Source organism: Rhipicephalus microplus, chromosome 4 (genome assembly GCF_043290135.1).
Source record: "Rhipicephalus microplus isolate Deutch F79 chromosome 4, USDA_Rmic, whole genome shotgun sequence".
NCBI classification, from domain to species: Eukaryota; Metazoa; Arthropoda; class Arachnida; order Ixodida; family Ixodidae; genus Rhipicephalus; species Rhipicephalus microplus.
In genome coordinates this window covers 34,014,951-34,041,382 of record NC_134703.1, presented here as the reverse complement: position 1 = coordinate 34,041,382, position 26,432 = coordinate 34,014,951, and the positions used below count along the sequence as shown (strand labels likewise).

General features: G+C 42.8%; 2 protein-coding genes across 2 annotated transcripts; one reads left to right on the top strand and one right to left on the bottom strand.

Annotated features, from left to right (window-relative positions):
* Positions 1-11: 11 nt before the first annotated feature.
* On the top strand, positions 12-11,393 carry LOC119172576 (uncharacterized). Its single transcript, XM_075892508.1, has 3 exons — positions 12-921; positions 7,618-7,769; positions 8,604-11,393. The coding sequence occupies exons 1-3, from the start codon at positions 281-283 to the stop codon at positions 8,747-8,749; spliced, it is 939 nt and encodes a 312-aa protein (XP_075748623.1). The 5' UTR covers positions 12-280; the 3' UTR covers positions 8,750-11,393.
* Positions 11,394-11,790: 397 nt separating this feature from the next.
* On the bottom strand, positions 11,791-25,949 carry LOC119171858 (uncharacterized). The gene is made up of 6 exons (XM_037422719.2): positions 25,790-25,949; positions 21,962-22,169; positions 19,115-19,223; positions 16,590-16,721; positions 14,518-14,692; positions 11,791-13,148 (listed from the first exon to the last, which is right to left on the bottom strand). The coding sequence occupies exons 1-6, from the start codon at positions 25,821-25,823 to the stop codon at positions 12,931-12,933; spliced, it is 876 nt and encodes a 291-aa protein (XP_037278616.2). The 5' UTR covers positions 25,824-25,949; the 3' UTR covers positions 11,791-12,930.
* Between the last annotated feature and the right edge of the window lie 483 nt (positions 25,950-26,432).

The following is a 26,432-nucleotide window of genomic DNA, read 5'->3' as shown; positions in this document are numbered from 1 at the left end:
GATGATTCCAAGACCTCCCTTTTATCAACGTGTGTTGTCTGGGCGCGTTTTTCTTGACGCGTCGGGTGTCGCATTTCGGTAACAGCGGCGACGCATCTCGTGGTGGCAGACACTTCCGCTTCATGCTTTGCAGCAGTGACTAAGTGCAGTCTGCCAAGAAACGTGAAAACGGTTTTGTGGTCGGTGCCGCAGCGTCTCTATAACACCGTCACGCTGCGTTTGGTTTACGAGGGCTCGCGAGTGTTCTTGTTTTGACTGTCGCGCGACGACGTTTTTTGGCATGAGAAGGCGGGAACTGGTTGGCGGCGTCCTCTTAGCCGCCGCGTCCTTCCTCCTACCGAACGTGAGGGCTTCGCCGCGCTGCGAAAACACCAGTCGTGGCATGCACGCCAGCTACACCTGCATCGGCTTCACCTCGACGCAGCAATTCGCCGACCAAGTCGAACGTCCTCTCCCCAGTCCGATCACCTTCGTGCTGACTGACTGCGAGCTGCCAGAGCTGCCCGCCTTCAACGACATTGCCGTCCACGTACTGGAACTGAGCAACGTCACGGTCAGGTCTTTCGGATCCGACGATGCTCTGATACTTGTGGCAGGCGTCGACGAGACGCTCGAAAAAATCGTCTTCCGCGACCACAGCAGCCTTCCCGCGTCGTGGTCGTCGCTCAACAACTTGAAGATGCTCAAGGTACTCAGGCTCTTCAACATGGCCGCCCTAAATTTGACGACAGATTACAATGCGCTTGCGGCCAGCTTGACCGTCGTGGAAGTCGTTCAGTCGAGCATAGCACACATCGACGAAGATTGGCTCGCGCGTGTAACCGGCCTAGAGTCGCTAGTGATTCGTGACTGCAACCTCAAGCACTTCCGGCGATCCATGTTGCCCAGGCCAGCGCCAAACCTCTGGAATTTGGATCTAGTGTAAGCTAATAGTTTTAACATCGTAAGTTGTTCTTTTTTACTCGTGAGCCCAAAGCAAGGGCGTCATCATGGCGCACGTCTTGGAAAACAGTTAGACAAACTGTAATATGGGTAGTAATCCTTAGTGCCAGGTGGTGTCACTGATCGATTCTCATGATTTATGGGATCTGCAGAATTTTTTTTTGAACCTAGGTGCGCTGACAAGATCAGTCCTTCAAAAAAAAAGGGGGGGGGGGGGAGGGCTTGTAGAGATCGAGTTTATGAGCTAATGACAGCTGAGATTCGTGTGCTTTATAGATGATACAGCATTTACTGCAAGGGATCTAGGAGTGGATATGGTGGAAAAGTTGTGTTCACGGATGTCTATGAAAAGAAAAATATCTTGTGAAAGAAAAAAAAAGCCATTGGACTGCAATAAAAACCAGGCAGGTGTTATGTAAAATATGGTATTAAGTTTGCAGAATGTCCCAGGAGTATATAATTTGTCAAATTGCGTTTAACTGCTTTTTGGTAAGTTAGACATACTGCACAATGATGTTTGTTTAAATTTATTTCTTGCTCACTGAAACAGAAAAATTGCCGAATATCTTCACAAACTGTGAATCCATTCAGTATCACCACAGTCGCAAGCTAGAATGTTAACCAGTGGAACTTTGATTATTGGTTATGTAGTCGTTTTCGTTTCTCGGGAAGATAATTTCCGCCTCCAACTATTATCGGGGTAAAGAAAAATCGTTTTGCCGAATTCCACTGGCTATTGCTAAAACTTCTGCTACCCGTAAAAAAAATAAAGAAATTCAGGCAGAGGAAAAATTGATTGGTCAAAAGGTGCTCATTTGCACAGCCAATGATGCTTTCCGTTGCAGCCAGACGCGCTGTACACCCTGCGCGCCAAGTGGTGCGTGCGCGCCAACGTCGTATAACGGCAACGCCTCTCTCTGCAGCTGAGGACATGCCCTTCCTTTTCATTTTTTTCTTCTAGCACTACGAAACAAAACAGGGACAATGGACGGTGCGCAAAGTCTCAATTCATTCCTCTTGCGACGTGAAATAGCACAATCATACGGGAGGGAGATCAGTTTATCGCTGCGGCAAAATAATGAACACACAACAGATAACTCGCGCGGAAATCCCACGTCTATAACACGATACGCATTAATTGATTGTAAGTTTAACTGGCCCACGGGCGAATGCATCAACTATTTTTTGGTTATTTTATTCCTTTCGCCTTCACACCTCCAATCTAAGTGTTGTGAAGGAAGTATGTTTATTTACAGAAAGGCAGAGAGGTCGGCCTGAGCGATAGCTTGCTCTAGCCTGCTACTCTACACTGGGGGAAGGGAAAGGGGAAAAGAAAGATTAATGGATGACGATGGTGAGATAGAGAGGTGAGTATGTAGTGTTCTTTCTAGCTGAGACACATTTTATAGCCGCGCACATAGTCCAGTTGTTTCTAAAAAGGTAATAACTGCTCTTGTGACCGCAGTTGCACTGTTGGTGTCTGGCCAAGGGCCCAACATGGTCTCATCAGTTAATGACCTATTGCGATAATGTTCAGTAGAAGAAATCAGTGTTTGTCGTTCACGTGCGTATGCTGGGCAGACACAAAATATGTGCTCAAGTGTTTCTGGCACATCACAGTGTTCACAATTAGGACCGGTGTCACTGCGACCGATGATATGTGCGTAACGTCTGGTGTACGCTACACCAAGACGAATGCGGTGGATCATACTTGTGAGTTGCCGTTTCAATTTAGGAGGCATGCGGAACCTCATTTACGGGTCCCATTTGTGAAGTCGCTGGTGTCGCCGTTCCGGTTTGGTCCAGTGCTGAAGTGTGTAGCTGCGCATCACGCAGCGAAGCAGGGCGTTCGTGTCAGCTCGTGAAAACGCAATGCGTACTTCAGGGGCACTGCTTAAGGCATTTTTAGCTTGAGCGTCTGCCTCTTCGTTTCCCATCACGCCGCAATGAGCGGGAATCCACTGGAAAGTTATAAGATGGCCATTTGTTGAAGCAACCTGAATAAGTTCTGTGATTTCTATTGCCAAGCTGTAATATGGACCTTGCTTCATGATGCAATTAATGGTTTGCAGAGCGGGTTTGGCATCACAGAAAATCGTCCAGGCTCGAGGTCGCTCTCCGGAAATAAACCTTATTGCCTCTCGGATAGCGACAAGCTCTGCGGCAGTTGATGTGGTTTTATGGTCCACTTTGAATCGTCGAGCGATATCCATGTCTGGGATCAATCTAAGTGTTGATATCTATATGACCCGTCGCAAGACAAACTGGTTGTGAGTCTGCACACCATCCGTTGTCAACGTGTCCCCGTTTTAACGGGATAGCAATAATAATTAAAAAAAACCTGTTTGTCACCGAGTGAAAATTAGAGATTAATTCTGTATCACGTTTACTTCGACTTTCTACTTCCGGGCTCCTCATCCACTACTTCCTATATCTGCACTTCTGATACGAAGCGGCAGCAAGCCCTGCCGCGGTTGTCTAGTGGCTAAGGTACTCGGCTGCTGACCCGCAGGTCGCGGGTTCGAATCCCTGCTGCAGGCGGAAATGTTGTAGGCCTGTGTGCTCAGATTTGGGTGCACGTTAAAGAACCCCAGGTGGTCGAAATTTCCGGAGCCTTCCACTACGGCGTTTCTCATAATCATATGGTGGTTTTGGGACGTTAAACCCAACATATCAATCATCAATAAAGCGGCAGCAAGACTGTAAAATCATGGCCTTCGTTCAATATAATTTTTGTGTGACAAAAGTGGGGTGCGCTAACCGACAATGTTCTCGCATTAAATACGAAGAAACACAGCTCGTATACGGCGGCGGATGGGCGAACGGCCACATGAACCCGAGGCTTGGAGAGGGAAGTCGGATTGGCATGAGCGATAAGAAAGCTCTTTTTTTTTTAACAAGAAAGTGCTTTATGCTTTGGCAGACCACGGCTCCGTTGACGTATTTCCGTCACGGATATGACGTTGTAAAATGTATACAACAGATTACAAAGAAAAAAAATGGAGGCGTATCTGCGTGCTTCGCGGGCAAAGGTCGCCGAAAGACGAGTTTTATGTCAGGAGAGAGAGAGAGAGAACGTTTATTCGACGTTTTTTTTGCAAGAAGATCAGTGAGTAGCCGCTTAGTTAAAGCTATGGACGCCAGCTAGCTGTAATTTGAAAAAACAGGTTTTTTCTAGAATGTAAAGCCACTGTTATGTGGCAGCACCGTGTAGTTTTAGTGAAGCGTATAGAAAACACTCGCTTTTTCGTTCATAGCGTCGCGTTCTCAGCGCAACATAATAAGCACTGCGGTATCTATGCATTTTAAATACATAGCAACGCACTGCATAATACTCACGTTTTGATGTTGCGCCCAAATGTGCGTAATATTAGCTTATTAGGGGCGAAGCTCCTTATAGCGACGACCGTTCGTACCTCGTAGCCGTTGTAGTATGTAACAAGTATAACATTCTCACCTCCAAGGTGGTGCCGGTGAGAGATTTCTTCTGCGCGTTGTTGAACAATAAAAAATAATGCTCAATGTACATGCCGATGACTGCTAATGGTGAATGAGAGAGCAGCATTCGGCTTTTAATTAACGCGCACGCTGCGATCCTCATTAGCAGCCATTGGCATGTACATTGAGCACTGACAGGAAAAGGTTGCTACGTTATACTCACTGGGTGTAACCTCCTTAGTTTTAGAAAGGTTTAAGGAGCGTTGGGCCGCAGTGCCATGAATACAGTGAACTAGTATATACCATGAACTCGAGGTGGTTGAAGGTGGGAAATAGACCCGAAGCGCAAGCCGTAAAAAAAGTGTGCGTGTGTCACCTCTCGTTTATTCCTTGGAATGTACGCTGGATGACGTTGCTTCTATATGGGGAACATATGATGAAAAGATGTGAGATGGTGGTACTTGGAGTGTTGAATAGATGGACGAACGCAGGGACGGACGCACGAACAGACGCACGCACGGACGGGCGGATGGACGCATGGACGGTCACACAGACGGACGCATGGACGGACGGAAGCAAGAACGAATGGACGGACGAACGCTTCGCCCCACTCTCTATCATTCACTCCGTGGATATGCTGTCATTTTTGATTGACATTGCTCACTAGTATGAAGGCAACCAGGAGATCAAGATGGGTGGTCGCTCAGCAAAGGGTTAAACTATCGCTCTGGTGGCTGGATCGATTAACAGACAGACCGACCGAAATTCCCGCGTCGAAGTATCCCAAGAAAGACCATCGTCTTGAAAAAAAAAAGAAAAAAAAATGGCAGCATATCCACGGAGTGAATGATGGAGAGTGGGGCGAAGCATCCGTCCGTCCATTCGTTCTTGCTTCCGTCCGTCCATGCGTGCGTCTGCGTGGCAGCCCGTGCATCCATCCGCTCGTCCGTGCGTGCGTCTGTATGTGCGTCGGTCCCTGCTTTCGTCCATGCATCCGCTCCTGCGTCCGTCCATGCGTCTATCCGTCCGTGCAGCCATCCGTGCGTCCGTCCATGCATTTGTCGTGTGTCCGTTCGTCCACCTATTCAACACTCCAAGTACCTCCATCTCGCATCTTTTCATCATATATTCCTCATATAGAAGCACTGCCATCCAGCGGACATTCCAAGGACTGAACGGGATGAGGCACACGCACACTTTTTTACGGCTTGTGCTTCGTGTCTACTTCCCACCTTTAACCACCTTGAGCTCATGGTATATACTAGTTCACTGTATTCATGGCACTGCGGCCCAATGCTCGCTAAACCTTTCTAAAACCAAGGAGGTTACGCCCAGCGAGTATAACGTAGCAACCGTTTCTTGTCAGATAGTGCTCAATGTACATGCCAATGGCTGCTAAGGGGGAATGAGGGACAGAAGAATTCGGCTTTTAGTTAACGCGCACGCTGCGAATTTTTCATTGTTCAACAACGCTCCCACCGGCACCACCTCGGAGGTCAAAATGCAAGACTGGTTACACACTACTACTACGACCACGAGGGACGAACGGGTGCCGCTATAGCGCTGTAGCGTAGCGTCGAACCGTCAAACAGGTGCTTCGCAGCATGCAATGCGAACCACTGGACCACAAAGCGCACGTTGTCCAGCTTCGTAACGGCGAGTGATTTATATACACCGTGTAAAGTCCCCAGAGCTCTGCAGCTTTGGCGCGTTTTCGCCATCAGAAACGAGATGGCAAGAAAGACTCGCGTTGGGTGCGCTGTAGAAGTCATCGCCTTTCACGCTTCAATAGCGCGCGCCTCCACAAGCACGGTTTCTCTCTTGTGCGCGCTTTTCAGACTCGATATTCGGGAGAGCACGAAGGTCATTTCGCTCGCTGCCGCGGCCGCGCTACCGAAAGGAGCGCGCTGCTCACACACGAAGAAGTAAAGATTGTGACAGTTGTTGACGCTCAACCTGCGTATGCTTGTGCGTTCGTTTCGTGCGTCTGTCTTTCTGTTTGAGCAGCGTGCTTTGAGAGTCAACCTGTGAAAGTTTTGTCGACGCTCGTCCTGCGTATGCTCATGTCGTTCGCGCTTCAAGTTCCGAGCTGCTTGCCGTTCTTTGGGTCACAATGCAATTTGTTGCTGTAGCATTCATTCCTTCGCCCTTGTGGCCAAACAATGCACAATAAACGCTCAACTAGCTCTGTGCCGTTTACCTGTCGTGTTATACTGATTCCTAAAAAAAGGAATCAGCCAACGCTTTTTATAAATGTGAAGCAGCTCTTTGACTAGCCTGTGTAACGCTGTCCGTCCGTGTCTCCGTGCCAACGCGCGGCACCACGCTCTCCTCGCCACAGGTGTTGGAGCGGTGCCAAGTAGGTCACGCCTTCCTTGCAGTGCGCGGTGACGTCACTCTCTTCATCGCCTGTCGTGCGCTTGCCGCGTGTCACCTCTCTATCACTTCACGCTCGCAACGTTCAAACGCACTTAGTGAATACTCTTTCGGCTCGTTTATCTGCGATGGAGAGGACGCCGGAAAGCGAAGCTCCTTCGCCCGCCGAAACATGCGCCGAAGCGATGTGGCCTAATCCGACCGTCGCCGGCGTTGAGAGGGTTAGCAGAGCCGATCGCGTTCGCGAATGGGACGTCGCGCCTGCAACACCCGAGGATGCGCGAGCCAGGGAAGTCGAACACAAGCGTCGGCAGCGGAAAACCAACGACACTGACGAGGTGCGAGTCAAAAACACCGACCGTGTCCGTGCGCAACGCTGCAGCTTCGCATCCCGTCAAGGTTCCCTCTGGGAAGATGCTAACTTTTTTTTTATTTCACTTAGGATAGTGAAATTTCTCTAAAGCTATACTGCTCGCCAATGAGCCACGACATGCTCTGGCTTCATAGTTTTCGTGAAGAGCTTGGAACAGATATAACCCTAATGTTTTGTTCGGGTGTATTCAACAGGTGTTTCCATGCGAGCCCATGTGAAGTTTAATGCGGTGTCCTAAGAATTATGGGGCACTAATGTAAAGAATCATCAATCAAAGGGAAGAAAAATGCGCATGCGATACGTATAAATCTCTAGGATGGAATTATTTTTGGCTGGGGCGTGCGACCCGGCACCTTGTCTTCCGTAAAAAAAAAAAGCCAAGCAGCACATTTCAGTTAGACAATTGCTGGAAAACGATATTCCGCATTTTGACACCGTAGAGTGTTTTCGAGAAACTGAAAATATAGACAATCGTTCTCTCGCCGCAGTGGGAACAACTTGACTTCACTGCCCGAAGACTTCGGCGAGGACTATCCGGCCCTGAAGTTTCTAGATTTGGGCAGCAATTCTCTGGCCACGGTAACCAAGGCTGGCTTGGCGCCCCTTCTTGACGCACCCATCGAAGCCATCGAGCTCGGCGGTGAGAGAAAATGACGTCATAAACGCTGCCCTTTCTGATGACTGTACGTACGCAAGAAATGTGGAGTCCAATCTTTATATCGCACTAACTAGAAAAAGAAAAGCACTTGCCACTTAAAAAGAGTCGACAATGTTTTTCAAATCATTCCCATTTGTATTCGTTCAGCAAACTGGGAGCGCCGGAACAAGCAAGCAACAACCGCACAGTGTAACCTCTCACTAACAAATATAGTTTTTATTACACGTTCGAAAAACACATTTTTGCACAAAAGTGAGCACGTTTTCTAATGTCCAGTGAAGACCAGTCATTAGAGAGCGCTCTGTTGTGTAGTTCTTCCTCGCCCATTTTCGCACTTTCTATTTAGTGAACGAATATGAATTATTAATTAGTCCACCTGATGATCTTTTTTCCAGCTTCCAATTTCTGATTCATATTGGCATAAGGGTAGCGCAAAAAAAAAAAAACGATGAGGACAAGAAAGTGAACATCACAAGTGCTCTTGTCTTCGTCGTTTCTTTTTTGTGTGCTACTTCTACGCCAATATCAATTAGTACCAACTAGGTGGCCTTTCCGTTTTGCTCCAATTTGTAAACATCAACCTAATTTACTGCATGACAATGCGGCTCATTCTGTTTTTCAAGTCTGGTCTATAAGTTACTGCATTGCAAGTGTGAGGCAGGTTTTCGGCTCCAAGTGTTGCAGAGTGCACTATAGACTGCAGAACTTTTCATCTTTCATGAAAAGCTGCAGTCTGTGCATTGCATGGAGATCTTTCGACCCTGTCAGGTTGTTGTTTCATGGACCTGTATGCGGGTGCCATCTTGGTTGATGCAGGCAATCCATTGATGTGCAACTGTTCGGTGGAGCACCTGCGCGCCTTTCCGGTCGAGTTGCTGAGTGCCGTTTGCTGGGCACCTGAGGCGCTGTGGCGGAGGAAAGTGCAGGAGCTCACAGATGAAGACCTCCAATGCTCGTCATGAGATCCCTTCGTGTATGCGTCTCATTGCAGGCTAATCGCAAACTTTCTTCAGGGTCAGTACAATCAAGGACACTACGACTACACACAAGAGCGATGCAATTGAATGCGCTACAACAAAACGTCTCCTTGGTATGGTGCTCTGCCCCACATCTGCGTGAATCAATAGTTGTTTCCACAAGATAGGCTACTTCGCTTGGTGTCATGTTTACGTCTTTTCAGAGATAACTGCAATAGTTATCAATCTTATACCAACTGAAGACATGGCAAGTGTTGCCATAAATTAACATACATATAGTAAGCGATCACGCATCGGCCTATACCTGAAACATCATAAACATGTAGCCTGGATAAAATATAGTTAAATTATGTCATTATTTATTAATAAGACCATGTGCATTATATATCAGAAGCCAAACACAACACATGAATACTCTATCGCAGACCATCGACTGCATTAAAATTATGCCGCTTGAGACTAAGAAGCGATTCTATATAACCTGCCCTTTGACGGTTCATGGGGGGAAGATGCTATTAAATTAAGAAGGCAATACTGCCCCATTTCGACGTTATATGCAGCAGTAATACTAAAACAAGTGACAAGGAGTTGTATGACATGCATGAATCGCTGCCAAAAAGCCCACGCTGGAACCTCATGCTGACATGCTCTGCAGTGAAGTTGAGACAAAGGCAGGCTTCCTGCTACCTTGTGGTTGTTCATGGAATTCTCTTTTTCTCCCTTAAAACAATAACTACTCTTTTGAAACTTTCTGCTTCTCCTACCAACAAACTATAATGTGAAACAATATAAAAGCTATACATTTACTTGCACTGCTACATTGCAAAATTTAAGTTGCAATATGAGTCAAAATTGTGTTTTGCCCAACTTGGACACAATATTTTCATGATATTTTCGCTTCATTTGCTCCTAAAGCATTTCAGTCAGTAATATAGAAATATATAAAACAGAAAATGGCATATATTACTCGAGAAGAAAGTTGTGCTTTTTATAAAAAATGCTAAACATGCAGCATATTGCAATATATCGCCAAAGCGAAAAAGAAAGCAATTTAAAAGAAAAATGAAGAAACTATCATAGTCATGAAAGAGTAGCACCTTGAGATAAACAAAAATTATTTCGTGTTGATTACTCGCACCTGTAATATTGTATAAAGTATCTAGAGTGAAAAGGTTTCACTTGGGTGCTCAAAGTTTGAAGCGCACACTAGGCCACACAAATTTTTTTCGAAATTCTAACGCACTAATACCTACCTCTCTAATTGACATTTACGTGCACAATTTTTTCATCCTAATCAGAGATGGTTATAATTGATTGGGTTGACCGAGTACCCTTGATATAGAATGACCCATATATATACACACACACACATATATATATAAGGTATTGGATATGGCACAAGGGGAGCGTTGTCAACAAGGATAAATAAACTTACCAACAGTTTCGGGAGGGGTCCTCCCTTCATCAGGGGATGAGTTATCAGGGGATAACTCATCCCCTGATGGAGGACCCCCCCCGAAACTGTTGGGAAATAAATATATTTATCCTTGTTGACAACGCTCCCGTTGTGCCATATCCCATACCTTCACGAAGACTACCTGGCCCACTGAATTATTACTCATATATATATAAATAGATGATCCGAGTTTCTTCTGGCTACCGTAATAAAATTGATAAACATTAAGAATAGCGCAGTATAGAAAACAAAACAATAATTTTTTATTTAATCCTATCAGTTTCAACTGGTGGACCAGCCTTCTTCTTCGGAGGATATAAGCGAAATATATATAGTGCACTCTGTGGCCCAATTTTTCTGGATTTTGTTAAAAGAAAACAGCATCATATTAACAACTGAATCTTTTGCGGAGTTGCATATAAAGGGCTTCAAGGCGGAACCAGTTGCTGCAGAGACTTGTTTGTCTAGCCCACTTTGTGCACATAGTGAAGCTGATCGAGTTAAAAAAAAGTGTAGCGGTTAAAAGCACGAGGTATGAGTGTCGTAGGATTTCGTCTTGGGGACGGGTGCAAACGTGTTGCATCGCGGCTGAAGAAGAGGGAGTGGGACAACTGTTCATGAGGCTCCAGGGGGGCAAGTGCCCAGCTTGCACTCTCCTACAGACGCCCATGAGTACAACCTCCAAGCGGCAGCAAAAGAACTCTTTAACACATTGCCTGCCCGGCCCCACTTCAGATTAAAGCGGCACCCCCCTCCCGTTGAAAAGCTTTCTGCCTATGCCTAAACCCTGTGCATAGATGTCGACAAGCCTTTGTCTTGGGGGTGCAAATCCGCATTCCGTCGTGACAGGGGGAGGAGTGCTGGATTACCTCGGTTGGGGGCAAGCGCTGCAGTGGCTTGAGGGTAACAAGTGCCCCCTTGCACGCCCTGCCGACGCCCGTCGCTCTGTGTGTAGTTCCTAATCGGTAAAAATGAAGTCCACTGCTTTCTGCAGAGCATCACAGACTTAGCATTCTAATATCTAGTAAATTTGGTGGAGCCCAAGTCGGCAAAATACCAAAAATGCACTTTGAAATCAACAACGTTGTGCGCGGAGACTACGACGTGAAATTTAAAAATGAAACATTCACCTTGATTTTTTTCTCTACTAATAAAGTTATGATATTAACAACATTTGAGTTTTCAAAGTGATCATTATCCATCAAATTGTTCCTTCAGGCCTTGGCTGCTACAAACAGCGGGTGGCAAATTTTTCACAATGTCACATTTAACGACAACTGCCCTTCCAACGAAGATATGTAGTGCATTAAATGATCGTTCAATCACCAAGCAGTCTGAGCATGTCTACTTTCTGCTAGACGGGAATATGATAAACTGCCCCCTCTCAACAATCAAGTAACTCGGTCCTGTCACAATCACTTCATGTCTTTGCATCATCTGGAACATTCAACTGCTTTGTGGCTATGCTACAACTTAATTCCAACCAAAAGAAAAACACTAAAAACAAAACGACTTCACACCTTCTTCATGTGGTCACACATGACATGAAGATATGAAATAGCAACTGGTCTTTTGTTAGAACGTCTCTGTTTGCACAACAGTCCTCATTTTCATAATCAACAACTTTTCAATCAGGAGGGCCACTGGATGATTCGCCTGCTAAAGTCCGTTGATCGACAAAAGGTTCTGCTACTTGATGTGGGCTTTTTCCTTTCAACCAGACAAACTAACTCACACATAGCCCCGCCGATGCCACAATTAGAAGTGCCGGGAAGCAGAATACCATCACTGCCATTGATACGTGTCATGTTCTTGGCCTTAAATATCACAATGATCAAGACACCAAAACCTCTCCGCTCAAACATCACATTACACAGCATTTTGCGATTGCTGGTGCACCTTATTTTATATGCCACCTAGCCATAGAGCAATGGCATTATTGACTCCATCGAGTCAATAAAGTTATGGCATTTCGATGGCCATCAACTGGATAACCTTCCAAAAGAGTTCATATGACACAGGTATTATAATCCTATGCCCTATAACCTTTCATAAGTTTCATTAGTTTTGTACTCTGGAATTTTAAATGGTTCAATTTTGCTTCAAGACGTTTTGTGAATACTTTCTTTTTGACAAACTACATAGTCTTCTGCATTTTTTTGCTCTTCTGTTCTTCTTACGTTGTAACCCTTCACTGCCAAAATTCCCAAAAGAGATTTCAGTATCTATATATAAAATAAAATAATAAATTACACAGAAATTGAAAGAAATGGACGAGCACACCTTGGAAAAAATAAGAGATGTTAACGTTGCTCAATCTGTGAATCTAAATGTTGTGAAGTGTGCAGCACAACAGATATCCAGCAACACATATTTCATCAGACCTTTCTCAAAACATACCTTGAATTTCAAACCTACAAAGCACTTTGCTTTTACAAAACAATGTAACTGTGTCAGCAGTTCCTCTAAACGATACCACAGGTGCGCCCGTTTTTTCAAGGTCGGTGTTTCTTTGTGCCATTTGCCTTGGAAATGGTTCTTTGATGGATGCGTGACATTCAAACAAATGAACTTTTCTTCACTTGTGCATTAGAAACTAGAGGAACGACCAGTAAAATAAATGCTGTTCTGTACAATTCAATTTTTACGTTCTTTAAATGTTTCTTTTCGAAGTTTAGGAAAAAGTACCTCAATGTGTGGTACCCTTCACTCAAATAGAAAATAGACTCCCTAAGCAAACGAGTGTGAGGAAAGCTGTATATGATGACAATGATGGTGCTTTAATACACGAACTGATGGCAGCTGCAACCTGGATGAGTGCTTCAGTGGCACGCTCCTGTAGCTGTGTTTGCCTGAGCAGAAGCTCGTGCGTGCGTCGCTGAGAGTCTTCTATGCTCAGCCGAAGATTCTTCTGCTCTTCAAGGATTTCTGTGCAGCAAAATTAACCAAACAGGTACTACTGTTATTCGTACCACATGACGATGTTCAAAGCACCACACACATTCTAAACATCGGCACTATAAAGAATGCGTACTAGATTCCCTTTGACAAAAAGATTGCTTAGCATTAAATACATACTCAAATATAAACATGCTTACACTTTACTCCAAATGACCAATAAATTGTGAGTTTTAAAGTCATTCAAAGCTGCAGAGTGTGTTATAGAGAGTACCGTAGTGAATTGTTATAGCTAAATCTATCACTATTATTCAACATGCAATCACTAAAGCCTGACAGTAGTTGCTACACAGTACACTGTAATGGGCTTTCATCGGAATGCAGCAAGCAGGAATTGAATGTCTGAGCTTTTGTTCATATATACCACCATTGTGAGTCTCCCTAAAATGACATTTTGATAGCAGCCTTGTGCTCAGCTGAAGCAAAGACACTGACTTTGTCCTTAGTGCTCACAGGTTAAAATGTGACAATTTTGAGCTGTTCTTTCGTTTCCCCAAGCTTCAGTTTATGTCATATTGGCATAAACTCTGTTGGAACTCATATACTTCAGAGCCAACATTACCTTTAGTGGCCAGATTAATAGAGACATGGTGCAGTTATCTCGAGCAATTGTACATAATGGTCGTCATAGAGAAAGTATTGTTGTTGCACTTCAATTACAGAAAATATGCAAGTTTTCATTTCTTGCTTCTCTGGGCCGCAGTGACATCATACAAAGCTCTGAATGGTTGCAGTAAAGCTTTTACACGCAGGCAATCGTATATACTGGAGTTCGTAATTTAAGTGCACATGTTTAATCACAGACGCACGCAGAACAAAATCTGCTGTGAGCCTCTAAATAAAGTACGGTAACTTTTTCCAACACCTGGCACACTGCACTTCAAGATACTGTCAAACGGTGAAGCTAACTTTGAGTGTGCTGCTGTGTGATGCCATTCTGAGTTCCTTGTCAAGATAATAATCTGTCAAAGAGTAAATGTCGATGGCCACACACAAACAGGGTGACCTGCTTTTCCCATACATAGGTCGAAAGGGGACAGTGTACTGTGGAAAGCCGTCCCGATTCCTCAAGGCCAAAATGTTTTTAGAACAGTTGTCATATGTTATTTTCACTTGGGCTGGTCGCATATTGGGATAATTCTGGCAACACCCGTACAATCGGGAGGACTGGTCAGAAGTGGGGAGCCTCACGAACGAATCCTGAGGGTTTGCAGGTATGATACTCCTATCTTCTGACTGCTGCTCTCAGATTTGCGTGTTCAGATTCAGTATGTTGCAAAATTTTGACGACGGACTAAAAGTCAACGTGTTGCTCTAGCTTAAGTTTTGAGTAACTCACCTTTCAAAATGTCAACAGTACCCGTTGATGCAGATTCAATGAACTCTGAGGCCAGTCTGTCTTCGTGGCGGTGCCTGAAGTGGGCTGTGATGCCACCATTGGCTTCCACCTGCCCACCTACGCTCCTTTCACTCGCATCTTCATCCCGTAGCTCTTGCTTCAGATGAACATCAAGCTGCATAAAAAATGCCACAGTTACCACCGAATCAGAAACTTACCCCAACCTGGCTACAGCGTTAGAGTGCAAAGCTTACTCAACGAGGAAATACAAATTTCTCGATGAAGCAAATGAATGCAGCATTATTGACCATCAACGAACTAAGCTTCTACATTCATTGCACATGCTGCATTAAGTTTATACTGTATGCATTACAACTTGCTTATCCTCTCATTTTGATACCTCCTGGTAGTGAACTACATGTATGAATGTGTGTTTCAAGAAATGTGTCCAACATTTTTTAAAAGTCAGAAAAAAGCAATATATCTTTTTAATAAGTGGGGTAAGGCAGTTATGTAAAATGGAACAATTAAAGTTCTTCATGCAAATAACCCATTCCAGCTTTCAGATTCTGAAAAAAAAAAAAAAAACTGCCTCTAGTGAAAATTGTGAAGTCGCGGAATACACCTAATTCAGCGGCAAAACTGAATCCAAAATGTGGGAGAGTGCAACTGCCACATTCTTCCGAGACGAGACAACCAAAATGTGTGAGCATTGTTATATCAACCATGAATCAACTTCGTCAGTAAACTTTGTTTTGTGGTGTGTGTCGTTTGGGCTTGTAGTTGCTGCCTGCATGATGCACACACACTGAAGAATGCATAAAATTACACCTCTGTAATCACCGTCTTCTGCAGTGACGTCTTCCTGGTTGTCTGCTTGTTGCACTTATCGTTGTTTCTGTTTTGCCATTAATTTTGGTTGAGTTTCATTAAGCGACAATAATCACTAGAGGCCCCTTTTATATTTAAATCCTAAGATGGGTTCTGTCACATGAAAAACTTCAATTCTCCATCCACATTTGACATAGCTAGCTAGCTCCTGAAATTAAAAAATTAACTTTTTAATTACTGTCATAAATGATGTTTTTAACTATCTTGAGATGACGGCAGTTACAGAAGGATTCAGTATGAAGGCATCAAACATATATTGCATTTTGCCAATATTCGAGGATTTTAAACACATTTCTTGAAACACCCAGTCTGTGCATGTATGCGACCAGTGTGTGTGTGTGCATCTGAATAGCTAAAGGGCATAGCCATAACCGATGTGTCCCTAAAATGGGCTGTCCGATTTGGCCGCCACTGATCCACTCGAGTTCGGCAAGTGTGCATGCGTGCATGTGTGTGTGTGCGTGCACGAGCGAATAATATACATGTATAGCTGTTCCCAATGCATCACTAAAATGGACTGCCTGGTTTGGCCACCACTGATTCGCTCGAATTTGGCAAGCAGTGCGTCCTGTTCTTGTTTCCTTCACATCAGTACTTTGACGAAGCGCTCACAACTCCACAAGAACAGCAAATTTCAAAAACTTCACATATTTTTCAGGTTATCACTGTCATTCTACCAAAAGTCAAATACTGTTACTATTCAAAGTTGTTTCCACTCTCTATGAAACAAAAAGAATGGCATTTGCACAGGTCTTGTTATAATTAAAAAAGAAATACTGTGCAGGTTAGTTGGCATGACAAATATGCCCACTTTTTTTAGAATATGTGACACATACTATTCAAATTCGATTCAACATTATTCAACCAAAATCACTTTCACTCCAAATTCACTTTGAACCTAAAATTGACTATTCGCAGAAAGCTATCAGTGACATTGCTTCCAGTCTGAAGCATGGTCAGAGGATTTGGCAGGCAAGTAATTGATGCAGCAAATCTTTCTCTTCTACACCAAAGATACAATAATTGTTATCTTAAAGTAGGGACGTCTGTCAGCTCCTTCCTTGCCTCTGAGACTAAGTACGGTTGAGCGATACATAATGAATGACTAAAAAAAAAAGGTGGTAGGGGAAATTGGGAGCTGCATGATGCATGTAATAATTTAAGAAATTCACCGAACTCACTTGACGAATGAGATGCGTGGGTGGCGACGGTATGTCAGGCAACAAATGCTCGGTTTCAGTAGGCCCAGGAAATGCCTCATCGGTCACTTGTTGCACTGTCTCATCACTCTGCATTGGCACAGCACGTTGTTCCTGAAGAAGCAAAGCAAAATTTTTTAATATTGGCAATTCTCTAGATAATACAATTTAATTTGAATATGCTTATTGTGCTGAATGTTGTTTAATTTTATAACAGCCACTGGAGACTATAATACATTGCTTTTTGTAAAGCTTCATTCCTAGAGGGTAAAGAACATCACAGCTAAACAATTTTATGAGCATTACAGTTAACATTCATCATTTGAGAACTTGCAAGAGCAAAAATATATGCCTAATGTCTGGTAGGTACAACAAAATAGATAGGTGAAGAGATGCAAAGGTATACGGCTGGTTATTTGTCAGTATTGTGAACATTTTCCAAAATAAATATGCACGAGATTTTTACATGCTCAGAGCGAAAACTTCATGTAAATGACCCTACAGTTGGTGCCGAAAGTGCAAAATAAAGAAGGGTAAATTTTAAAAGCTGATTTTCTTTGTTAGATGCAATATTGATTAGAATTGACAGACAATTACGCTAACGAAAATACAGGGGATGTTGTTCGAAGTGATTGTAATGTAACTGTGAATAAAGAAAAGTGGACGAAAAGAGAACTTGCCATAGACAGGGGGCGAACCAGTGACATTCAAATAACGTGTTTGATGCTCTACCAACTGAGCTCCCAAGGCGGCTATCCCCCCATCCACTTTATGGGGTAGGTATGTAAATTTAAATGTGAGAGCGTCAGTCAGCGCCAACTGTTGGCATTGTGGCGAGTGTGGGACACTCATTTTTTGCCTCTTAATGGCACATAGCACGTGATCTTACAATGAGCTGGCAGCTGACCAATAATCCATCCCATTCCACCTGAAGGCATTAGGTCTGGCAGAAATAGACTCTTCATATGAATGAAGAAAAGGAAAAATTTTAAGGGCTCGTTTTTTTTCATTAGACACAATATTAATGAAAACTGACAGACAATTATGCCATGAAACGGTCTGTCAGTTTTCATGATGTTTTCATTATTGTGTCCATCAAGGAAAATCGGCCCTTAAAATTTACCCTCCTTTTCCTGACTAAAGTAAATTATTATAAGCAAATTTAATACCGAATGGAATACGAATCAAATACTATTCGAATAGTTTTCAAATAGTGAAATAACCATTTTCAAGACAAGCTTCGAATACAATAACTTTTTATTTACAACAACCATTGACAAACTTTAACAATGTAACATTACTACTAGATTTAACCGCAGAAAAGATGCCACAATTATGTAGACTGAGGTGGCAAGCTTGTATACAGCAGCGACTAGAGTCTTGAGGGTATTTTTTTAAGTTTAGGTTTAATAAAGCAGTTACTTTAGTATTTTATGTGGTACTTTGTCAACACATTTTTAATAACACAAAGACCTAAAGAGGTAATATTTATAAAACAAACATCATGAATCTCATTACAAATATTGTGCATTAAGAACATTTGCTTGGCATCACTGAAGTTTAACGCAAAAGCCCTTCATCTGTTGATGAGTAAAGCTTGATAGTCCTGTAAAAAGTTGATCTGTATGCATATTGGCAACCTTCTAATTAAAACAATACAAATTATTTTTTGCTCTTCTAATGTGTTGTGCCTTTGAACATTTCCCATTGCTGCCGATTATTCGAAAATATTTGAAAAATATTTAGTATAATTGGAATATGCATTATTTACTTTATTCGAAAATTTTAAATAACTGCATGCCCTTACAAAAACACATGAAATCTTTTGTTAATAAAAATGCTGTTTAACCCTGATAATGGCAGTCACTTACACGTGGCACAGTAGGGCCGTCTCAGAACAATTAAATATTCCTGGTTACGTTCACAGTGGGTTTGCTACTCCACAATTCCCAAACAAACCCACAACAATAAGAAATAAGATGCTGACCCCCAGCGACCTTTCAGGAATGATGGCATGCACAATGCTGTTCCTGGTGGCATACGTTAAATTGAAGCTCTGATATGTTCAAAAAACACTTATATTTAACTAACAACGTTACACCAGCTTGAAATTGCTCCTCGGCTCCTGGAACGCAACATCAGAGGTGTAGCGTCTCTACAATCATGAAAAACCTGTGTACCCATAACCCTGTTCTTTGAACAACTGCAGTACACGTCTAAGAAAGTAAAGTTATGGCGCAGACTTGGTGCACTCGTCAAACGACAAGGCAAGGGAAGGGGGCCTCCTCTGTCTGCTTGTGCACATGGCTAAGTTACTAATGTAAGGACGAGAGTGCCGCTGAGGTGCGGTCGCGTGCTAGGGAGGTTAGATGGCAAAGCAGGGGAAGAGGAAGGGGATAATAGAACAACCGGTCAACGATCAGGCATTGTGTCTATTTCTCGTCATTACACTACCTACATCTAATTAGCAGGAGCGAGATCTACTTGCATGCATCATCGTGACCCACCTCAGATGCTGCAATAACCTTTGGTTTGAACTTTTGCATTAACCGGTGGATGGGCCGGTAGAAAGGCCAAATAGGCCGGACTGGCTTATTCCCTCTTCTTGTCCACTTCCTGCACAGCAAGACACCAAGCATTACTCAAGCAATGCTTTGAAATATGTCAGGACTGAAGACAGACACACAAAACATATGCATAACAAAGCACAGCATGCTATGACTAAACGATGGAATACAAGCAGGGAAAAGAAATCCTCGAGGTTTGCTCTGTATGTTGCATGGGGCAGGGGACATGTATTAAGGCACCCATCTTTACAGGCCATTACTGTACGATGTCAAAAAATAATTAAGTGAAGGGAAACATAGGGGATGTTATCTGCAATTTTTAAAAATTGAAGTGTGTAAATTATAAGATAAACAGAAATCAAAATGGATGAAAAAATAACATGCTCGCCACAGGATGAAAACCCACAAACTTTGCATTATGTGCAAGACAGACAACCCATTGTCCTGAGGCAGCAGGCATTTTTCTTGTCACTTTTTTGGGTATATTTCTTTGTTTGTACAACCTTGGGAGTACTAGCCATGACCGTGTGTGTTGTATTATTCAGCAGTTTTATGAAGGTCAGTGCACGAAACAAATCAAGAGAAGTATGGTCAGAAGTGACAAATTTTCAGGCAGGTGACGTCCTTAGTGTTATTGAGACATCAAGAAGAGTTGAGTATGCCAGATATGATGCCCAATGAGATGCCCTTTCTCTGCTCCACTTAGGAGGTTTTATAACTACAGAAACAGCAGCAGAGTGGTGAAGCCTAGCAGGCCGACAATAAGCAGTCGTGACAAAGGACTATGAATGCTCATCGAAGTCTTATGAACAGCAAATATGCATGAGCAACCACAGTTCTTAATTCCATTGTGTGAATAGCAGCGACACCACCTTATCTTACCATTCACTTCTCCTGTGCCCCAGTGTAGAGAAGCAAACGGGATAGTCACATTTTTAAAAACAATAGTCTTTCTTGGGGACCTTCGACGCAAAAATTTTGGTCTGACTGTCTGTCTGTACATTGTCTGTTTGTCCACTCTTACCAGCATCGGATACTTGAAACGCCCGACCCCATCCGCAGCGACCACCAATGTTGCTCACGGTTGAGCGTTCATGCTTGTGCAATTGTCAATTAAAAAGCAATTATTGTGCATGTTTGGCGCCCCATAACAACACGCATATATTCTGTGTAGGCATCTCTTACTAGAAAAACACATACATAAGTAATTTTAAGGACCGTAACGCTTATTACGCTGCCCTTACCATGCAACGCTTGCACAGAACGGGAAGTGCTTCCAAAGCTTTGCTAAGATGAGATGGTGGTGGCACCTACCCGTCGCCTCGCGTTCTACACCTTATCACCTCTGAGATGGGCGCGCACGGCCACGCGCTTTGTTTTCCAAAAGAAACTACCAGATGGCACTCATGGCTCATGTATGACATGACTTGATGCCTCCGCTGCCCGCTCGAGGCACTGTAGCACAGCACCTCCGTAATACCATTCACCGATTTTCTTGTGCAGAACATAAAATAAATGTTTTTTCACTCCCTCCACACGCAAGACTATCGTCTTTCGACAACATTTGCAGATTACATGCAGATACGGGGGCATTTTTTTTACCTCTCTCCTTCAACTCTCTCCATCTCATGTGCAGCTGCTTTGAGCTGTACAGGGGGCACCATCTATGACAGGGTGGCAAAAATTAGATGCGTGATGCCCTTGGAAGTCTACCACTGTCCACCCAGTCCTCCCTGTTTTTGCGTTAATTTTCTGATTTTAGACATAAATTGTAAATATGATACTGCTCCATTAGACAGCCATGCTATTTACTATATTTCATTTTACTTGTTTGCAAATTCCTATGCCCTACATTGTGCTGTGCTGCACGCTCAGATGCACGCGTCTCACATTGTTGGTAGCTGTGCACATGATCTGTTGGTTAGCACAGATGAAATATTTTCTGCTGCAATATAAAACAGTTTTCTTGTTTTAGTCACCTTAGAGAATACAAATCTGCATATTATAGTTTTACGCCTACTTGGTGAATAGTCAAAATTGCTACAGAACACGACCCTCAATCAAGGAAAGATCTGTGGCACGTCGTTTATTCCACCTCAGCATGGAATCAGCCAAGCGGAGCTCGCTCGTAGCGAAAGCGTCACGAGCATGGCGAGCCATGCTCCTTGCTGGCAATGATGATGGTAATCTTCGTTGCCACAGAAATGCACACATCTTTATTTTGCACAGCACTTACAGCACTAATCTATACAACTGTCCATATGAAGAAAACCAATTGTCAACTTTCTGAACATTTTGACAGGCAACACAGCTGCACAATGCATGTGTGGTAATACTAACACAAATGGACAACAAAAAATCACAAGGCACTTTTTTAAAGTATTTTACAGAATACATTACAATCACAAGATACTTCAAAGTGTATACCATAACTTGTTTCTGAAAAAAAATTCGATAAATTTTTCTGTTCAACAAGTTACGATCCTCTATCATCTGTGTTTTCAGTTATGCATGACATCACTCAGAATTACATATGGTAAAACACGCATAAATATATTTACAACATCTGACCTTGCATTCCTGTTTATATATTGCTTTCATATTAAGTTATGTTTTTGCTAAATGTTACATACCTGCCTTTTTTTTATCATTTTTGTAACTACCAGTTGCAATTCCCACCTAGCAAAGATTCTTTCATGGGATTGCAGTATCTTTAAATAAGTTTACACAAATAAATACACCGAATGGGCCTTACGCACCCCTGATACAGCACGCTGATGGGCTCACCTGTACATCTGGGTCATGTTATCTATCTTGTGCTGCACTTGCTTCTTGCTTTTGTTGTAGCCGCTTTCACGCAGCCTGAAAGCTATCTCCAGGTATACTGCTCCATTGTGCTTCGTCTTACGCAGGTCTTCAAAGTATGTCTCCCACAAGTCAATGAGCAGCATAGTCTCTCGTTCGGACCAGGCACTACGGGAAGTCTTGGCAGTGGCTGATGCAAATACACAGGAGATGTGTGACTAAACTGTCATGCGTAATCACATGAGAGAAATCGCAACAGTCGGGATGTCATTGAGGTTATGCCCATATCGAAGACGTTGGTAACTGCACATTAGCTGCCCCTCTGCAGTGGTATCAAACTGGGAGATTTGTTCACCTCGATGCCACTTAACAACTTGGCACATGCATAGATTATTACATTAGCTATCGTAAAGCCATTTTGCAGGTGCATACCTCTTATCGCTTGTTAAAAGCTTCTCCTGCTGAACATGTGTTACATATACGTAATTTGTTTGTGGCATCACCTAGACCAAGCGACTGATTTGCTAAGGAATGATGAGTAGTAGGGCGGTGGCTGGCACTCAGAAGTTCACCATAAAGAACGTGTATATCTTTGTTTTCTTTATTTTTCAATAACTTCTGTTGCTGATAGCATGTCATTTCTGATTCGTTTCTCCCTAATGTATTTTTACCCACACTTAATTTCATGTTTACAAGCTCACCCAGCTGTTCTTATTATTATTTCATTAGGATTGTCATGATGCCAGTGTCTGTAGTACATGAGCACTTTTAATATTTGGAAAACTCGAAAAAAAAGCACGGTGTTTGAAAAGGCTGAAGAGAAAAAAAATATTAGACAAAAACTTATCTATTTTGGTTACACATACCTATAGAGACATTGTAGCTTGGCAGACATCAACGTACTTGAAGGGTATAGCAACACCAGATAACACATACCATACTAATAGAGAGAGATGGAGGTAACATATGGCTAGCTGCTATTTTCTGAAGGTGAGCACACAGAATAAATGAATGGTAAAAAAAAAAAACGGTAAGAAAAAACTGAATAAATGCCATGCTTACATGGTAATTGCAGTCAAAGGCTTTCTTTAATATTTCTGCAAGCCTTCAAGTACATATCTCAACATAATGCTAATGGCAGTAATTTTTAAAAGAATGAAATGAATATTAAATTTAGATCTGCATAGTTCTCTGTAGCTCGATGCATGCTCAGATTTCATTTTGTTTGCTTCTTTCTCCACACATCTCTTAGCAGTCGACTTCCTCACTAGTTTTTCTCGTATGCTTAAATGTTTGCACACTGGGTTAACTCTCCATTAAAGCACCTGTACTTGTTCCGTCGTGCTGCCAACTCAGCAAAACGGCAGTGTCGTAATGAGACGCATATGCGTTGTGCTACCGAATAGGACGTGCGTGCATGTCAATGAGGATTAATAAAGTGCGTGTTAAAGAACCCCAGGTGGTTGAAATTTCCGGAGCCCTGCACTACCGCGTCTCTCATAATCATATGGTGGTTTTGGGACGCTGAACTTCACATATCAATCATAAAATTACTAAAGTGCGTGCATTATGCAATCGCTGAAGCTTGCCGCTGCTCATGTTTCATTTGACACCGATAGCACATGAAACACCTATTTGGGACATCTTCATATCACAAACAATAATCACCATCTACCTTGAAATCCTTTACCTAAGTTATCAATGCGTGCCCTGTAATTCTATTCGTGACTTTCAAGTATCAGTAGGAGGCGGCACTTTTCATAGGAAAGTAGCAAGCACACAGTGTTCAGGAAAAGAAACTCAAGCAAGTCGCATGACAATTAACAATGTATCATGAAAAGGTGCACCAAGAAAACCCTCTTTTTTTTTAAAGTGTATTGATACCACCCGGCAAAGGAGGCCAGTCCTTCTCCTCGTCTATATGAAATCCTTGTTGCATACTCGAAGAAAGATTTTTTTTATTTGAAAATTTATCCAATGGCACGAACAATTAAATATATAAATGAAGGCTGGTTTATGAAATGTGCGTCAAAGGTGTCCTGTACCAGAAAAACTGAAAAAAGAAGATAGGATGCACAGAACGCCATCTTTTAGTCTTTTGTCTGCATTTATACGGCAGTAAAAAAAAATTTTATTGTGAACCTCTACCGACTAGCCTAACTTTGCTCTTCACCCACTTCTACCTCCTAGTGGCTGCCTATAAAATGATCAGAACTATTGCCTGCTTCCTCACCGGTGCGCACCTAGAAAAGCATGCATATGTTTTGTTTTTTTCGCGCTCGCCAGTCCTTGTACCAGCATGGTCTTTAACCCTATAATCGTTTTGGACAAGCACAGCTCGTTCTTGCCAAACTATGCTCAAATGACTTTGGACAAGTGTGGTTCGTTCGTTTGAGATGACATCTTCCCACAAGACTTGCTGTTGCCAAGGTAGTTTGTGTGTCACTTCAGAGATGGCTGCACTTGTTTGGAAATTACTTTTATTCTAATTGCCATCTGAAATTTTTTCGCGACTTGAGTTTAGAAAATATCCAGCAAAAGTGATGCTCGTGCATTGTCTCAGCAAAGAGGTCTTCTGTCATCGTACAGCTACTCAGGTACGTGCTAATTATTCAGATACAGAAGTTTGCTTTCATTCTGAAAGTTAGAGCGATGGTCATGTTGATGACAGGATTAGAAGTTCATAAGAGGAGGTGCACTGCTCAGATGCAACAAGAGTGGGTATCATTGTGAGGAGGTTGAAATGAACAGCATCCCCCTCAAGACTCTTCCATTACCATTTCTGGCTGTCGAAGGTAAAAAATTCAATATAACACTGTTTTGGTAAATTGAGGCATATTTTAACCAATTTCTCTATTGAATTGTTTCATAAGTCATGAAAGCCACAAATAGGCCGTCGAAAACAAACTTTGTTATGCTACTTATGTCTTTATATATGCTTATAACTTTTACATATAGATCAAAGCATGCTTTTTAGTAGGAATAGACTCAAATATCAAATACTTAGACAGAAATAAACGAATAACAAGACTGTTAAGGGGCCAATGGTCACTTAACTATAGCAATGCTCAGAAACAGACGCTTCAAAAAAAGCTTCAAAGACCATGATGCGTTTATCATGGTAATGCGTGTGTATTGCTCAAAAATGAATGATCCGACTACTAGCCGCGGCTAGCAGTTCAAATGTATAACCTCGAATAAAGCCTAAAAAGCTTGCATAATTTTAATATAAACGTGTTGAATGACAAAGAAAGATGTTTCTGTACCTTTAAACTAAAAGCTGGCTCAGGTTCTTCACTTATTACATGCACAGACAATTCAGTAAACATTGCATTTTGCCACAATCGGGTTGGGACACGCTGCCACAAATTGAACGTTGTGCTCAGCATCGGTGTGTCACAGCCACTGTAACATACCATTAAAAATTTCAGAAATACTGCGCCCGTGTCAACATCAGTATGAGCGTCTGAACAAACTGACCAGTACGTGCTTTCACTGAAGGATGAATTACATTGATCTTTCCATTCGTTTCAGATAGGTAACTTATTGCGACGTCCCGGCCCACTGCCTAAATTGCCGCAAAATACGACGAAATATTCCAAAGGCAAGGTCAAACTTGATGCGTTCTCCTATTTGTAGCAGAGAAAATATCTATGTACTATCTTTTCTCACTATGAGGGCCTCAAGGGCTCAGCAACCACAATAAACTAGCAGTGTTTCGATAGAAATTACTGTAAACGAAGCGTATGCAGCTACGCCGACGAATATCAACTAGCATTCATAGCCACAAGAATCACAAACTGAACTTACAACCGAGAGAAATATTCCTTGATGCAACGTTCATTTTCGCGCAGAATTCGGGCGCCACTTCACGCCAAGCCAAAACTAGTCTAGGCACTATACCATTACCGAAACCGAACTATGCCAATCTGCAAACTGATTCAATAAAAATGTCCATGAAAAAGTGATGCGCAGTGTTGTCAGAGTCGTTTTCTGACAGAGCTCTCATGATTTTTTTCGTTTTTTTCATTGTAAAGTAGTGACAAAACTTCCCATATTCAACGTATCAAAATTTGCGCACAAAATTGGTCAATTTTGCAGCAAATTTGCGATTGCACTGTTACTTGTCGGTAAAAAAAAAATGTAAACATATTTGTTAGTTCATGTGCATTAGCGTTGAGTTCATGATTGCGTTACGGTAGTTGCGTTGTTCAAGCCCATATCAGGCGCCAGAGCCTCTCAAGTTTCAGAAATCGCTGAAGATACCGCCGTGCCGCAGAGCATTGAATTCCATTGTAGGAAACTCTATGGGCCGTCTCAGTCGCTGCGCTTTCCAGCCATGACCTCTGCCGCACATCTGCCATCTCAGAGGCCGAGCCCCAGCAAAATGAAACGACTATTGCAACGGCGAGAGGGCGCGGACTTCCGCGGCGGCGGAGGGCGCTGAAATTGA